The following is a 17,573-nucleotide window of genomic DNA, read 5'->3' on the forward strand; positions in this document are numbered from 1 at the left end:
ATTTTAATATTATACACTTTTATCAAATTTGCATAAAAATGTCTAATAACGTACAAAAAGTATTTACACACACTTCTACACGATTATACAAGTTTTAACCCGCAAAAATATGGAGTTTGTGAGCAATTTTGTAAAAATCCAAACAAAAGACGAGATGGCAGAGTGGATGGGACCGTTTCCGTTTTCTCCAATAGTAAAAATCACACCAGCATTCATCTCAATTACGAAGACAAATATTGATATTGCACAATCTCCTGCTTCAAAAATATCTTGGTTTTGCACTTCTATGGGTGGGGTTGGCCAGTTCTACCACAAAGATGGGAGTAATTATTGAATTAGTGATTTCAGTTATTCAATAACATTTCTGCACTTGAATACAATATTGTCGTATTGAAATCACGCAAGTCGACAAATGCCCATCTACTGAGATATACCACTATCTCACAAAATTATGACAAAATGAATACATAATGCTCTTCCGTGTAAAATGTGTGCTTTTTGACTTAGACGAACAGAATGGAAGGATTGCATATGCTGAAGATCTATAATTTAAAAAAAAAAAAAAATGAAATCAGAAAGAGATGTACTTGCACTACTAAAATCAGCAGATATAACAGAGGGATTGCATAAGCAATCAATCCTTTCTTTTCAACGCACAAGAATCGCGTCTCAACATTTCATTTGCAGCTTAGATTTCAAAGAAATGTCCCTACAATTCATATAGTCTTAAGGGAGACTCTCCAAAGGTCTTATTGATGCAACTTTGCTGTTGCTGGAACACATATATTTCTCATGTGTGACTTTCAGCAGGGCTGTTGTTGCAGATTTGTGAAACCGCAAGATCATTTCCGCACACTGTCTGAACATTCAAAGAATTTATGTATCAGTAGATGACAACGAGCAAAGAGAAAAGAGCCACAAATACTATGCAGAAATTTGCCTGAGTTGGGATTCTTGGTAACGTGCATGCACTCCCAGCAGTGGTGTCCAGGCTGGCATCACTTGCATCGTACATCTTGCCACATAAATAGCTGATGCACAAAGCATAGATGGCTTGTAGTTCAAAGCCTCATATTCAACCAAGCACAGCTCGATGAGGTAAAAGGCCAAATGTTCAAACTAGCAGAAGATTTTCATAAATTTAGAAACATGTTAGTTGCTTGATTGAGGAAATTTATAGGTCACCCGAATAACATTCAGCACATATGCAGAAATATTAACTGGGATTTGAGGAAAAGCTAGCCGGGGGTGGGGGAATCTGTCCATTTTCAAATATGATTGACATTGAACTGATCACCAACTTGAGAGGAGGGAATTCTGTTATTACTCATTCTAAAAGTTATTCCCTACCCTTGTGTCTGCTTGAGCAGCCTTAAGAAGCCTTAGCATGAAGACATAAGGAGTTGCTGCATTAAGGCGAAACTTCAATTTCCTTAAGATATCCTTCTCCTGTAAAAGAAGATGTGCAAAACTGTCAAATGACAATAACAACAAACCTAGTATAATCCCACAAGTGGAGGGTAGAGTGTACGCAGACCTTACCCCCCTATCTTGACAACACTGTCAAATACCACTAAAAGCCTATGCTGCTCGAACTCTTCACAACAAATGTCAATGGGTGCAGCAACATAGCTAAAAGCCCATGTTACAATAGACTCCCCCCCCTCCAAAAAAAAAAAAAAAAGAAGAAAAGAAAATCACAAAAATGTTGAAACTAAAGAAGATGCATGCTCACCATTTCCAGCATTTGATCTCTAGTATATGACTCTCCAGAGATGCTTAGTAAGTCCATGATCTGTAGCAATTGGAATTTTGAGGTGAAAGAGCAGTTACATATTTCAATCAGAACGTTACCTACTAAATGTGTTATTCATAGAAAACATTTGAGCCACATATTGATCGCAATTAACTCCTTGATATACCTAAAGAGAAATCCTATAAAGAAGTAAATGCATAAACATTTACCCTCGGATGCCAAAGGTCTTCATATTTTGATGCCAAAAACAGTGAAGTAAGGCCAACTAGCTGCAGATCATTCTTCTTGACCCTCACTAATGATAAGTAGTAGTCCAGTAGTGTAACCATAAGAAATAGAGCTTCTTGCATCAAATCAAATTTCAAATGAACCTAGACGAGACAAGTAAAACCCTGAAAGTGATATCAAGGAAGTATGCACAAGCAAAACGAAAATGCATATATGCAGAATAACCAAGACATACTTCAATAAGCCAGTTGATCAATATGCCACGCATTTGGGGTGTTATTTCCTTCTGAATATCAATGTAGTTTTTGATAGGCTGATTCTGAGTCTGCAGTAAGAATCAGCTTAAGCAATTGGAGGTCAAAAATACAAAAAACATGTCTTTCTTTGGAAGAATAGAGGGAAACTTGTGTTGTTAGTTCAAATGAGACAGATGAAAGTATATTATTAGCTCACCTCTATAACCCAATAATACAGATAGATGTCATCAACATATTCAGTAACTTCAAGATGATTGCAATTATCGTAAATGTTTGACAAATTTTCCAGCTTAACACTTCCACATTGCTCCTTGAGAAGCTGTCCACTCTCATGTCAGCAGTCTAATATGGATAAAAAGAGAACAGAAGAAATGAATGATCTGAAAGAACATGGATTTTACACCAACCTTTGACCTTGCCATCAGTAAACACGTAAAAGACTTCGTACGATCAGATTTCCTCCTGGCAATTGAACATTCAGGTGTATCTAAGCTGCCATTACTACTAGAAGCAATTTCCTTTTGATGAAGTTGCTCAGCTGAAATATCTGATGTTGCATATTTTGACAGGGAAGAGGTACTAACATCCTCCAGCCTTTTATATGGAATTGCAACTCGAGAGGTGCATTTGTGCAAATTTGACATGGAGTTTGACTTTGAAAATGTTTGTGAATTGAGACCGCTGGCAGTATTTTTCAGAACTGTCTGGAACATCCAAGAGAACACAAAGAAATGAGATTATCCTATGGAAACTGACATCAGCAATTGGACTTTGAGAGTCAAAAGCTCCAGTAGTTATTTTGAAATAATTGCCTCCACTTGCTTTACTAAGAAATTTAACGTGATACTACAAACTAAAAGTACTACTATAGAAAGCAAAAATAAGTTATATATAACTTTGTATTATAATGATTGATATATTGGATAAGAAAAGGAAACCACTTAAGTCCGGACAATTTGATCTAATATGAAAAATTGCTTCGTTCCAACAGGAGGAACTTGCAATTTGAGACCTAATATTTTCTTCCAGCACTACTAATATAATGGACAAGGCAAATAACTTCTTATCCATGCCCTTCCAATAAGGTCATATACAACAAAATGAAAGGATTATTAATTTCTTAAGTTAAAGTAAATTTTGAAAGATATAAATGGTAAAATTGCTACAAAAAGATTAATGGAGTCGCACTCTTTCTAAAGTTAGAGCATGGAAAAGTAGCTACTAAAATGCAAAAGAGAAGGATAATTATTTTTGTTGGATTGCAAAATTTGGCATTCTAGACGGTATTCAACAATGATGAACACAATTTACTATTCATGGTATCATTTCCTGCTAGAGATAGAGGAAGGAGAAGAGGGTGAAACATGACAAATGCACCATTTACCTTGACTGATTTTTTTCTTAATGCTCCAATTTCCGCCTTAGCATGACCCTTCGGAGCTCTGATGAGAGATACGCCACAAAGTAATTAAGAACATAGCGTCATTTATTCCAATTCAATTAAAAAACGGCAAGCTCATACCTCAACCTATGATGACTTGAGAAACCATGCCTTATTAACCTATACTTCTTACTCAAAGGGCTTTAATCAATAAAATTTACAATTTACAACATTTACCTAAGAGCTCAACCAGCAAAGTACTATAATCTTTAAGGAGCAAGACAGAATTTTAAGCACTAGTATGTTACTCCCTCCCTCTGTTTCAAAAAGAATGGCCTCATTTCCTTTTTAGTCTGTTTAAAAAAGAATGACCCCTTTCCTTTTTTGTCAACACTTTAACTTCAACTTTCCACCTGGCATGTTTAAGGCCACAAGATTAAAGGACATTTTGGTACATTTGACATAACTTTAATTTAGAACCACAAGATTAAAAAGTTTCTTTCTTTTCTTAAACTCCGTTCCAAGTCAAACTAGGTCATTCTTTTTGAAACGGAGTAATATGAAAAATGTTGCTGCAGAGAAATTAACAAATAGAGCACAGTATTATAGACTTATAGTCACCAGAGTAAGAGCAAGCAGTCAGTTCTTTTGTATTATCAATTTTAACTTAATTGTAATTGTGTTACTTGTATTTCCAGCTCGACAAGTTTAAGCTTTAGATTTAGCAAATAATCAACTTTGTTCTTTTGCTAAGCGATTCTGTAAAAGCAAATAGCTTCACTTGCAACCCTTAGGACCCTTCCTACACTACTGATGGCTAGATAGTATATGTGTGTTAATCAAGAGTTTACACCCCTTTTTTTGAATTGCTATTTTATGTGAGTCTTGGTGGTATAGTTCATGAAATTTATGAGGGATAGAATGCCAAAAAAGAATACATGTATTAGCAATCTGAGGATTAAACTACTTAAAGACAAGAACAAAAACCTTTTAAAGTAATTCATGAATAACAATTCTTCATTATCGATCACAACATAACAATTTCTTCATTTTTAATCAGCATATAAACTATCCTTGCATAATAATCTCCCCATAACTGTATGTGAAGTTTGGCATACATGCTCATATTAATTATTTAATTGCTCAAATAGTATATGCATCACCAAAATATGTATTGGCTTCATGATTTCCTAGAGACATGATGCCTCCCTTAAAGAGTATATTACTTGCTGCTTCAGACCTTTTCAGCAAAGTACTTATTTTGTTCCCCTTCCCCATCTTCTCTTCTTGAAGCACATATACCTCACATGGTACATGCTATAGACAGATTTCCAATTCTTCACCAGAAAAATAGTAAAGTGCAACCAGAAAAGCTTAGATACAAGTTGAGATAGAAGAAGATTATTTTTTCTGCTGAAACTTGAGCATCTCTTTCATAAATGGATTTTGGTGGACTAACATCACATTCAAGTCCAAACTAATAATGGTAAAAAAATTAAGTTGTATAGGAAGTTGATCAGTAAAAGAACTTACATTCTTGCCGAGGCATCACTAACTCGATTTCTCCGGATGTTGTTGTGGTTGCTCAGCTGTGGTAAAACAGCCCCTGCGGCCTTAAGCTTTGCCGAAACTGAAAATAGATAGGAAGCATAGCATTCATCAGTGAAGTTATGGTAGTTAATGTTACTGAAAATCACATACTCAAAGTAGAGCATCTAACCTGGAACACCATTTATTCCTTTGCCTTTCTCCAACTCTTTGGAATTTTCCTGAACAAGTACACAATTTTTACATTAAGAAAACATTTTTCTAATGCCAAAGATTCCAGTCTAGCAGCACATGACAAAAACTTAAGACAAAAGTATAAATATTTAATGACAACCTTCGCTTTATTGTGGGTACCCTTGGTGTTCACCTGCACTAGTACTGGTAAAGATCTCCTTCATGAAAATAACATAAATGTGTCAAGTAAAAGGCAAGTCATGAGGTTAGAAAACGTTAATGAAATATATACGGGAGATTTTTAAAAAACCTTGATGGCGGTAGAGCATTCCTTCCAGTTGTCCTCAATAAACCAAACAGAAAGGATTAAACTTTAATACAACTATAGACAGTTAATAGTACTTTCATCATAGAAGTCGGGGCACATATAACTATGTTGAAGATACCAAAATACCTGATTCCAATGGTAACTGATTTACGGCCTTGAGTTTTTGTCTTTGGCCCATCAAAGGGGGCTTTCATAGCTTTGAATGGTGCTACCCATACACAAAGGAAACACATTATTTTGTAACTGACAATTATTTTTCTTTATCCTATTAGTGGAAAAATTCTCACCCTGTGTCAAAATTTGCTTGTCACCAGTAACTCCACTCAGGTGTCGCCTCAAGTTTCCCTATTTTTTACAAACAAAAAAAAACAATCTTTTCAGCACCTACTGCTATCTAAGAAAGATAAGAACCTAAGCATAAAAAATTAACACTTCAAATACCTAAGCATCTTTTTTAAAGATCTATCATCACAAGCAGGTTAAAAAGAGAAAGAGGGTTGCCTGATAGTCACAAACTTAGACAAGTTCAAACAGTCTTCTTAAATTTACTTAACCTTCTCACTCTTTTCCGGTGAAAGACTAAACCAGTTTACATTGACAAGACTTTTTTCTTATGCCAAACCTCGCAGCACATGATTGAGTCAAAAGTATAAATATGTAACAACAACCTTCTCTTTATTGTTTGTATCATCAACGTTCACCTGCTGTAGTATCGGTAAAGACCTCCTTCATGAAAATAACACAAATGTGTCAAGTAATGAGCTAAGAAAACATTAATGAAAGATAAATGGAACAAGCTAAACACCTTGATGGCGGTAGAGCATTCCTTCTAGTTGGCCTCAATAAATCAAACAGAAAGGGATAAAACTTATACAACTACAGAGAGTTAATATTACTTTCATCATGGAAGCCAGAGCATATATAACTATGTTTAAGATGCCAAAATACCTGATTCCAATGGTAACTGATTTACGGCCTTGAATTTTGGTCTTAGGTCCTTCAAAGGAGGCTTTTGCATCTTTGAATGGTGCTACCCATACACAAAAAGGTAACACATTATTTTGTGACAGACAATTCTTTTTCTTTATCCTTTTGGGACAAAATTCTCACCCCGTGTCAAGATTTCCTCGTCACCAGTAGCTCCATTCAAGTTTGTCCTCACATTTCCCTAGTTTGTACGAAAAAACAACAATCTATTCAGCACCTACTGCAAGCTAAGAAAAATCACAAGAACCTGAGCAGAAAAAATTAGTGATACCAAAATACCTAATTACCTTTTTAGAGATCATCACAAGCAGGTTAAAGAAAAATATAGACATGTGATATTCACAAATCACAAGCATAGATAGGTTCAAATCGATTTTTTTTACATCTACTTAAGGCTTTTTTTTAAATGGTAAGCATTTACACCTACTTAGACTTTGTGCTCTTCTCCAGTGAAAGACTACACCGTTCTTCTGCATTTCTGCCCTTAATGGAGAATGTCTTAAACAAAAATGGTTTAATTGTTTAGATGCTGTAATGTCACCACTCACCAGGACCAGCTTATGTCTGCTACAATATTATGATTACAAGTTCAAACTGCAAATAATAAAATTACCCATATACACAAAATCAATAACTACACAGTTAATTTTAAGGGGAGTAATCTCAAGAGGTTTGGGTTGGTGGGGCTAGAGTCTAGACCTTACCACTTGAGATAGGTCTCATAGTCACGGAAATAAATGTGCATAAAGAGATCCTAACAACAAAGTTTTGTTCATGTCTTACTAGCCATAGCTATTATCAAAAGCAAGGAAAAGATAAGGAGATGATGATAGGGTTCTTGTTCAACAACATCAAAAGTTCGGACCCTCACTTCCCGAAGGACCAGAAACAAAATTTGTGTCCTTCAGATACAACAAAAATAACAATATGCACTTAATTTCAAGCAAGTTGGAGCTGGCTATATGAATGTTAGCCTCTCTAATACTAGAAGTTCTCTATATTTTCTACCATATATAAATTTCTTAGCTAGACTAAAGGACTCCTCGAAGACATTGGACGTAAATTATGTACTAGCAAAAAAAGTTGTGGTATAATGGCCAATGAAGTGGGTTAAGAACTTTGATAAGGCCCTTAGGCGAAACTCAACCCCAAAATCTAGGTCATGAGGGAGGTTTGCCCAAGTCCATATAAGGAGACCACTAGTCCACCCCCAACCAATATGAGACTCTAAGACACTCAAATACCACATGCCCAACCCGTCAACTGAAGCATGGACAATCTAACATGGGCCAGACACGGATGGACATGGCTTTGACACCAAGTAAGATATGTCCCTTGGGCCTAACTTGGTCTCAACCCCAAAAGCTAGCTCATAAGGGGAGATTTTCCTAAGTCCTTATAAGGGTCACTAGTCCAGTCCACAACCAATGTGGGATTGTAACCCACTCTCACACATGACACGTCAAGTTCAAATCCAGCGAAGGCACTAGGTGATTTCGTCCCATCTATCCAAGCCTTTGACGACAGAGCTACCCAGTATCTATGTTGATAGAGATAGAAGGTACACCATGGAATTAGTTGATGTGTGCGCAACCTAGCTCAAACACCACGATTATGGAAAAAAATGAGTAAGTGTACTAGCATGTCTCAAACTTATTCGTAACAAATTGGTATTGCCTATATTGATGTTTTTCTTCCATTTCTTTACGTTCCTCGCAAGGTCTACTTGGATTCCAAGAGACTAAAAGACATTCGGGACAACTTCCTTCCATGTGATTTAAGCCTACACTATTAACAACTGTACTTGTCATGGTTTCACACCCATGACCGGTGCATCTGGAGGTCAGCATAGGACAAGACATCCATCTAGGAGACATTCTCTCATTTTATCCTCTGTGTGCTACTTGCACTTTTTGTTGAATATGATCATTTTTAATCTTGTACGATTACATATCCATCTTAGCATCCACATCTCTAGAACACTCAAATTGTGGATATGCTAGACTTCAAAGACCAAGTATTCACTATCATACAACATTGTTGGTTTTTCAACTGTTTAGCCATCCTATTTTGATTATGTGTAGCATCTATCTATCATATGTTTCACTTGAACCATCGACTCTAGATATATAAATTGTTTGTATATGCACCACAACTCATCTATTGTCACCTCAACTTAATCTTTCTTATGCTAGCTAATTGCAACGCATATATTTAATCTAACTTTTACTAGTTCTAAAATCCTTACTCTATTGAGTGTTTCTCCATAGTTCAAACTTTTGGTTTATACCTTTGTTACTTTCTTCAATTAACACAATATCATTTATAAATAACTTACACCATGGGACCTCATCCCATATAAAGCAAATAAGCTCATCAATAACTAGGATAAATGCAAAATGGTTCAATGTCGATTCTTGATGAAAAGCCACATCGTGGATGACTCCTTTTTATTTCCTATTATTGTTTAAATAAAATTACAAATATAGATAAAGAATCCCGTCATAAACTACTTTCCCTACATGACTAAATTTTTAAAACTTGATGATTAGAAGAAGACATCAAATGGCTAAACAAGAAATAAAAAGTTCATATAAAATATTGTTATGTTTGCATACCATGATAAAGTTTCTTGATGAATTGTTTGCTATTCTTGACCATTTATCATTTGAATCCCTAAAGGCAAGTATAAGCACATATTACACAATTGTGTTAAGATAATTTAAGCATCTAGGGACATAAAAGATCTAAAAGAGGAAAAGATAGTCATCATGAATCACAAACAAAAATGAAAGTAAAGCATCAAAATATCAGTAGATGGAATCAGATCATGCCAAACTAAGCTCAACCAAGTGGAAGCGATTAGAGATTATAAACCACAGAAAGTTCAAATTATAATATTTTTGATATTCCTTCATTGACTACAATGATTAATCAAAGAAGTCCAGGATTACAGTTTTGGGGCCAAAAGAAAAAGAAAACAAGAAAGGAAAATGCTAAAAAAGAAGAATAACACTATTATCACAAGAGCAAGATGAATTAATCAAACGTTTTTAGGAAGATCTTATTAAGTGTGCATTAACCTTGCAAAGAACAAACCAAATTAAAGAGCCACACACTGAGGCCTTTCCTGTTGAATAGGAAGGGGCGGAAGAAAGGAGTACGAGGAGAGGGAGAGAGGGAGGGAAGTAGTGTGTGAGAGAGGAAGAACTGCGGGTTTGTATAGGGTTGAGAGGCACTCCAAAATCGAAACTGAAGTAGATGAAGAATGTGAAAAGTATGACAAAAACATGAAAATACCATTGGATAAGGTTATTGGCACGGAGAATAGGTTGAAGTGGTCAGCTAAAACACAAAGGGAAGAATGGCAAATAAACTGCATGTGTACGTTGGACGAAGAATCTGTGGGCTAATCTCTAGCCAAGTCGAAAATCAAGGAGCGTAACTTTAGTGGTGTTGTTATTGATCAAGATGAGACTAGTTGGGTCAAAGGGAGTGAACCAATGATGCAGCCTTGATGGGAACACAAAATTATACGAATAGGGGAAGACAGTACGAGAAACAAGAATAGTAAGGTGATTTGTTTAAGGGAAATGCGGACAAAGTCATAGAACTTTTAAATGACACTGAACAGAAGTTTAGAAGAGCAAACGATATGGAAACAAGAATAGGATGGTGGGAGGGAAATGAGGTGGTGGAACCTCACGAAGAGGTAACAATGTGGTGCATGAGAGAAGGTATAAGGGGGAAGAAGGGAAGGATGGAGAGGCGATATGGGGGCAAGGATAAAAATGGATCATAAAATTATATCTTGGAACATAAGAGGAATGAATGACCTAAATAAAAAGGTCATTATTAAAACGGTAGGAAGGATAAAATGACAGTTTATGGATCTTACACTATATCTTGGAATATGAGAGGAATGAGGGTCAAACTTACAATGCTTATAGAAAACTAAAATGATGGTTATATCAGTATTTATTGCAAGAAGAGTGTTGGGGATAAGGTGGGTCAGGTAGGAGGTTGTTTGACTCATGAGGATGTCAAGGTCATACAACTTCTGCTGGAAGAGAGAAAGTTGGAAGTAACAGAGGTAAGAAAATGAGAATTCATAATAACATCTTGCATTAAAAACATGGGAACAGGGGATGTTTGGGGCCTTAAGGGAGAATATGAGCTAGTGGGAGGAGTCGAAGGAGACATTTTGGGAGCAGTCCACTTTTATATGGAATGAGATAGTTCATGGATGTTAGAGGGAGAACTCAAATACTATTGGGCTCACAAAGGAAAGGATGGGTTGTAGATGTCAAGTGCAACTAGGAGTTCTCGAAGTTCATTGATAACCATTTTCTTATTGGTCTTCCTTTAATAAGATATATTTCATGAGGATAAGGCGGAGAACTGAAAATTAAGATCAAGACTTGACAAAATTTTGGAGCCAACCTCTTGGGTGGAGGAAAAAATCGAGACCATGGGATGTTGCCACTAGAATTCATGTGGGTCCTATCGAAGGAAACAAACACGAGATCTTTTGACAACATAGAGTGCCTATGAACACTTTATAAATACCCTTTCATTTCTAGTTTCTTTTTGGTGTAATTATGAGGTTCCAGCAGGTTTAGAAGATTGGGTGTCTTCCATTGGGAAGAATACTATATTTTAGACTACTTGTATACATGGGATTTCCCCATTATTAATACAATTATTTACTTCATCAAAAAAAGAAATTAGACATGCCGCATGAAGCCTATGTATTTTCTTTTCTTCTCTCGACGATTCCAAAATGATGGATACAATTTACCTCACAAAAATTACTCCATATACACTAATCATCATGTCATAAACCTTTTATCTCATTGCATGGTGTCTGCTGACTCGTTAACCACAGTTGTGTGCATGCTTACAATGGCCTCCTGAAGAAGCATCATTGCCATTTCATATCCAGATCTAATGTGAGAACAGAAAAAATGAACTAGGAGAACCATTCACAGATTCCCATTTGCTGAAAGCATATAAATCCATAAGAATTTTAGTTTGCCCTATCACAACTTTCCTGTAAAAGTATAACTAAGGACTACAACACAAAACACAAGAAAACCTCTGTCAGGTGAGACTTGACAGGATGTAAATTAATCACTTACACCAGTTTGGAACTATTATATGATTTGGTTCTCAAAGAGTTGCCCCTGATATTGCTGATATCAGTCAATACTTTTCTTTTGACAAATATCTTAACTGCAAATACAATGAGTGCATACTGAGAACGGTTCTGAAACATGAAAATTAGTAACTTTACCAAACAAATTCCCTGAACTTACCAGAAGTGATGCATTTTTCTTTTATCTTCTCTTCGTTCTTAATATCACTCTGTTGAAAATGAAGATGGATGGACAAAAAGAAAGTAAGAAATCAAGATTTTGAGGTATGATGAATTGATTTATTTTACCATCGCATGAAATCTGTTAACGAGTTTAGGCATAACACTCACAGGATACAATATAATCTATGACTTATGCACTGTCAGATGCATCAATATACAAAGTACAAAGAGGTGAATTCCTATGCACACTTAGAGAAGTCTAAATAAGTAAGGTGGTTTGTTTTAATGCCAACACTTACTATTAACTATAGAACCTTGTGTGGAACTGGAACCAATCCTTAGCAATATTATCAAAGGAGAATCGCGAGAAAAAAGAAGTGCACAAGTGTTGAGGCTTTATGCTCAAACAGCCGATAAAGTGAAAATGGCACAAATAGAAATAGAAGATATACATGTAATTCCACTATTCAAGAATGACAACTATAAACAAATAAGAAAACTATAGGAAAAAAGGAATTTGGAAAATCATAGAGAAATATATATGTTCAGTGCTTCACATTTCCAGTTAAGGCACATGGTGATAAGACACACATCTTAGTGTCTCAGTGATGGAACTGAAGCACTGCCTAAGCGAGGCAAAACACTCAGCTTGTTTTGTATCTAGTTCCAGTGCTTAATTGTGACCAGTGAGCCTTGACAAGACAGGCGTCTAGGCTATAGGTGCATTTTATGAGGACCGCAATCTATCACCATATGTCACCACAGTACCTTTTTTTTAAAATCAATTGTCACCACAGTAGTCTTTTACCAGAGGTGTTGTTATTTAACAAAAATCACTAAGTTATTGGTTTTTTCATAACAAAATCATAACACTTTAAATAAGATGTGTGGTTTTTGGATGTGTTCCTTGAATGGTTGTGAAAATTGTGAACTACGAGATAAAATACATGCGAATTACTAACAAAATATATAATCCATCTGCCTAGATATGCAACTTATTAACAACAAAAAAAAAAAAAGGAAACGAAATAGGACCAACCTTCAAGCTCTTCTGACTGGTCTGCACATCACTCATGCTAAGCACACCAGACTTTCCCCTAAGAACATGAGATGGTCACATATACGTAAAAACAAAAAAGATAATTCTTTTTGTTGGCTTTCAAGTACTAATGGTAAAGTGGGCATAAAACCTGAAAAATTGGACCAAACCAAATCAATTTTCTTCAGTCAATCTTAAAGTATTGGTTTTTTAAAACTTCAGTTTTTGGCTTTAAGATTTTGGTATTTCAGTTTAACCGAAATACTGATTTTTTGTCATTTCAATGGAGGAAACAGATTCTCAAATAAGAAAACGCTCGTTTTAAGCTCTTAATGCTTTTTTCATAGCAGGCTCAGAACCATATATTTTTGCTGTATCAAAAATTTTGGATCCTATCTGCTCAACCATTGAGCCAATTTAAGAAATGTCTAACTTTAAAATTTGTTTAGGTAGATTAATAGATGAAACCACAGTTTAATGAGTTTAGAGTCTGTATATATAGTTTGCATTCCACAAAAGTTTCAAATGTGATGCAATTTTGTAATTCGGAAAATAGACTCTCTTTTTTTTAAAGCAGGGACCCAACATATTAGGTACCTGTCCCCACCAATGAACAGAACAAAACAAACCATGGCTGATATTCGGTATATGCTATCGAGAAACAGAAGGGTAAATCATTTAATACAAGACCAGTAGCTAGTAGGCTTACTTGCACCGACTGCTGAGAGAATCACGGCATTGGAATTTTATCTTATCTGCCTCTTCGTAAATCTTAAGTTCTCTAACTCCACCTGTAGATAAAGCAGCTTCAAATAAGCCCTTTTTTTTTAGGGGAAAAAAAGTAAAACTAAAAATGAGATAAGAGTCGAGGAAATTGAAAGAAGCACCGTTTTGGATGGATTTATGTTTCTGAGAGTTCAGTTTACCCTAAAACACATCAATTTACATAATAATATATCAGTAGTAACAAAACCAAAACTCTCACAAATGAAAGAGATTAGTATAATGTACCATGAAAGCTCCTTGTTTGAAGTTGTATGAGTTGCGCTGAACTGAACTGAACTGTCGCTCAGATCTGAGAAATTCAATTGAACAAGTGCTTTATGCTTACATGAATAGGAGATGAAGAGAGGGTTTTCCACGGGTTTGAATTGCTAATGTGCCTTTTTACGCTATTGTCCTTTCTTTGCTGCCCACCAATAAAATGAAAACACAAATCTCATTTCTCATCCAAATTAAATTTCTATTTTATTATTTACATATAGTTTTAATTTTAAAATTTTTTATTTTTTTTATTTTTTATAAAAACATGAAAATCTTCTAATTTATATTTATAAACAGGAAAGGGTCATATTTGCCCTTGTACTCTTAGAAAATTGTCATATTTATTCTTCGTCATACTTTTTTGATACATTTGCTCTTACCATCTAACTTTGGGTACATATTTGTCTTTATACAGTTAACTTATCATGTCACCATTTTTATTAGTCTAGGTGACGACGCTTACATGGCTCCATGTGTATATACTTTTATTATAATAAAAAAATATTTTTTATTCAGTATTATATCTGACCCATTTAGTAAAACCTGACTCAACCAATGTGAAGACCCATTAACCCGATACCCGTACCCATTCTCTCACGTCACTTTACCCATGAAAACATAGATAATGCAGATCTTAAGAACCCCACGAGTCTCTTCGTAAATCAACCCAGAAATACGCTTCACACCACCTCTACGAGCGAGTCTTCGAATAGCTGGCTTTGTAACTCCCTGTATATTGACTCTCAACACTTTCTTGTGCCTCTTGGCTCCTCCTTTGCCCAATCCTTTGCCTCCCTTACCTCTGACATTTTTTTGATGAAATTTTGGAAAAGAAATGTTGTTCGATTTGGATTTTGATTTTTGTTTGTTTTTTTGTGGATTTTTAATTAGCAGTAGCTAATACTATATAAAAAAGATAAAGAGATGATTTAAGGATAGAAATCTTACCTATTGTTGGATCTTTCTCTCTCAATCAAGACGTGAATGCCTTTTCTTACTGTATGAACCGTTCATCTAATATGACCCAAGATAATGGGTATAAAATTAGGATTAATGGGTAATGAAATTAGGTCTGATGAATTTTCACATTAGTTGGGTCGGATTTCACTAAATGGGTCGGATATAATACTAAATAAAAAGTTATTTTTTAATTTAATTATAATAAAAGTATATACACATGGAGCCATGTAGGCGCCACGTGGATTAATAAAAATGGTGACATGATAAGTTAATTGTATAAGGGCAAATACGTACCCAAAGTTAGATGGTAAAAGCAAATATATCAAAAAAGTATGACGAAGGGTAAATATAACCCTTTTTTAAGAGTACAAGGGCAAATATGACCCTTTTCCAATTTATAAATACAACAACTCCTATCAAAACCTTACCGATAAACGAATCATAGTAGTTTATATATAAGTATCAAAATATCTTAAAGACATCACATTAATTAATTGGTATTTTCATGTTTCATTTATAAGTAACTGTTTATTTATAAATATATATATTATTACAAGCTTTTAAATACACATAATTTAAAAAATATGCATCAGTTCAAAAAAATAACAATAGTAATTGTTATTCCTAATATAATCATTTGCATTGTAAGAACAATCTATTCTCGTTGACAAATGAATTGTTTGTACATAAAATCTAAAATAATGGATCATTTTTAACAACATATAAATTTACGGGTCAGATTTCATATTTTTTAAGATTATTAAAATTACAATACAAAATTCTACTTTTTAAAGAATCTAAGATTTAAAATTAAAATTTGTATTCTACTTTTTAAAGAATTTAAGATTTAAAATTAAAATTAAAACTTTACGTAGATAAACAAGTATTAATTTTAAATCAAAATATAAATTGAGGTCCCAAATCCAAATATATAATTCTCTATTTTTTCAGACAACAACTCCAATTCAATTCTCTATTTCTCTCTAAAAATTAATCGTTTTTTCTCTCCTCAATATTATATTATTATTTCTATTTCTATTTCATTTTCTTATTTCATAATATAAACTCGTTCTTTCTTTTTTCAAAATAATCACTCTATATAATTTTCATGTAATATAAAATTATTATTTTTTAAAAATTCTTTATTTAGTATAAAATTATATTTTATTCTAAATTTTAAAGAATAACTACGAAAAATTGAAAAAAGAAATCAACAAGCACAACCGCAATCACAAACACAACAATTCTCTAGATCATACACTATCTTTTTTTCGAATATTGTTAAATCTGAAAACGACCTATCAGATTATTAAATTATTGTTGTGATTTTAAAAATTATTATGCTATGTATTATATTGTTATCTTGTATTTAAATTATTATGTCATATATTGTATTTTAAAATTAAAATTTTCATTTTATCATTTAAAATTTGTGCATTCTTCATAGTGAAAATCAATAATAATATCAAATTATCTCTTAAAGTGATGAAAATTGAAAAAATATATTTAAAACATTGTTAATTCAGGATGAAAGTAGTATATACTAAATAATATATTTTTTAAATATTGTATTATACTTAAAAAGAATTACGAATATTAGAAATTTAATTAATAGCCTTATATGAAAAATAATATGTTAGTTACAAATAGTAGAAATAATATTAAAATAATGAAAAAGTTAAATAGAGAAAATTGGAGAACTACTGTTCATCTCTCTATAAATAAAGAATAGAGAGTTTTTTAGAGAGTGGTTGGAGACCCATATCTCTATTTTACTCTCCAAATATAAAGAATGGAGAGTAAAATAGAGTGAGATTGGAGATGGTATTAGGATCTAAAATTATAAAGACAAACTGAATAATCTTTTAAGAAAATGTACCGTAGTACTTAATACATAATCAAAATAAAACCAAATCTTATTAATTTTGTTCTCAAACGAAAAGAAACAAAAAGCAAAAAGAATTAGTGAACAACAATTTCGTGTAAATTTATTCAGATTTGACTCATTTACATTTTTTTTATATTTGTTTTAACAAATGTCTATCAAAATATGTGTAATCGTGTGTATAAATTAATAAAGACATAAGTGTCAAAAATACACATCTAAACTATCTTTTTTTTAATTTCATATCTAAATTATTGAGAGTGAAAGTTTCATGTTTAAATTATCACTTATTAATTTGAAAAACACATCCCTCTCTTTTATTACATTCTATCCATGGTGTGTGTACTACACACTCTCTTTTATTTTCTTAAAAAATGTCACATCACACTCCACAATGGACAAACATTCCACCTCAACAAAAATTAAATAAATTATTAGTATTAGTTAAAATTAAAGTAAAGAATTACTATCCCAGAAAAATAATATTTTTTCTATAAAATAAAATGTAAAATATTTTTCTTATCTCGCTCCATCACGTACTCCCCCCCCCCCCCTTTTTTAGTTTTTTTTGTTTAAATTTTTTTTATAAAAGTATTTAATTTGTTTTANCCCCCCCCCCCTCCCCGTCAAATAATAATTTAGATATTATTTTATTTTAAAAAATAA

General features: G+C 33.6%; 1 protein-coding gene across 3 annotated transcripts; it reads right to left on the reverse strand.

Annotated features, from left to right (window-relative positions):
- Nucleotides 1–503: 503 nt before the first annotated feature.
- LOC125876099 (putative cyclin-B3-1) lies at nucleotides 504–14,187 on the reverse strand. 3 transcript variants are annotated; one of them, XM_049557216.1, is made up of 26 exons: nucleotides 14,030–14,186; nucleotides 13,906–13,945; nucleotides 13,728–13,809; nucleotides 13,019–13,076; nucleotides 11,978–12,026; nucleotides 11,801–11,894; nucleotides 9,278–9,335; nucleotides 6,783–6,840; nucleotides 6,621–6,702; nucleotides 6,478–6,510; nucleotides 6,341–6,398; nucleotides 5,960–6,017; nucleotides 5,799–5,880; nucleotides 5,655–5,687; nucleotides 5,505–5,562; nucleotides 5,343–5,391; nucleotides 5,156–5,252; nucleotides 3,626–3,683; nucleotides 2,649–2,945; nucleotides 2,438–2,560; nucleotides 2,220–2,309; nucleotides 1,966–2,127; nucleotides 1,736–1,795; nucleotides 1,351–1,449; nucleotides 941–1,119; nucleotides 504–855 (listed from the first exon to the last, which is right to left on the reverse strand). In XM_049557216.1, exons 1-26 carry the CDS (start codon nucleotides 14,030–14,032, stop codon nucleotides 843–845), a joined length of 2,073 nt encoding a protein of 690 aa, XP_049413173.1. In that variant the 5' UTR covers nucleotides 14,033–14,186; the 3' UTR covers nucleotides 504–842. The 3 variants fall into 3 exon arrangements, with proteins under 3 accessions (XP_049413173.1, XP_049413171.1, XP_049413172.1); XM_049557214.1 differs by having other exon boundaries at nucleotides 504–859; XM_049557215.1 differs by lacking the exon at nucleotides 1,736–1,795 and having other exon boundaries at nucleotides 504–859; nucleotides 14,030–14,187.
- Between the last annotated feature and the right edge of the window lie 3,386 nt (nucleotides 14,188–17,573).

Source organism: Solanum stenotomum, chromosome 9 (genome assembly GCF_019186545.1).
Source record: "Solanum stenotomum isolate F172 chromosome 9, ASM1918654v1, whole genome shotgun sequence".
Classification (NCBI taxonomy): Eukaryota; Viridiplantae; Streptophyta; class Magnoliopsida; order Solanales; family Solanaceae; genus Solanum; species Solanum stenotomum.

What these genes read in the sequence shown, in the direction of transcription:
- LOC125876099 (XM_049557214.1), bottom strand. An exon ending in TACTGATGGCAAGGTCAAAG is followed by an intron (nt 2,561 to 2,648) that starts GTTGGTGTAAAA and finishes GAGAGTGGACAG; the next exon opens with CTTCTCAAGGAGCAATGTGG. An exon ending in TACCAAGAATCCCAACTCAG is followed by an intron (nt 860 to 940) that starts GCAAATTTCTGC and finishes TTGAATGTTCAG; the next exon opens with ACAGTGTGCGGAAATGATCT.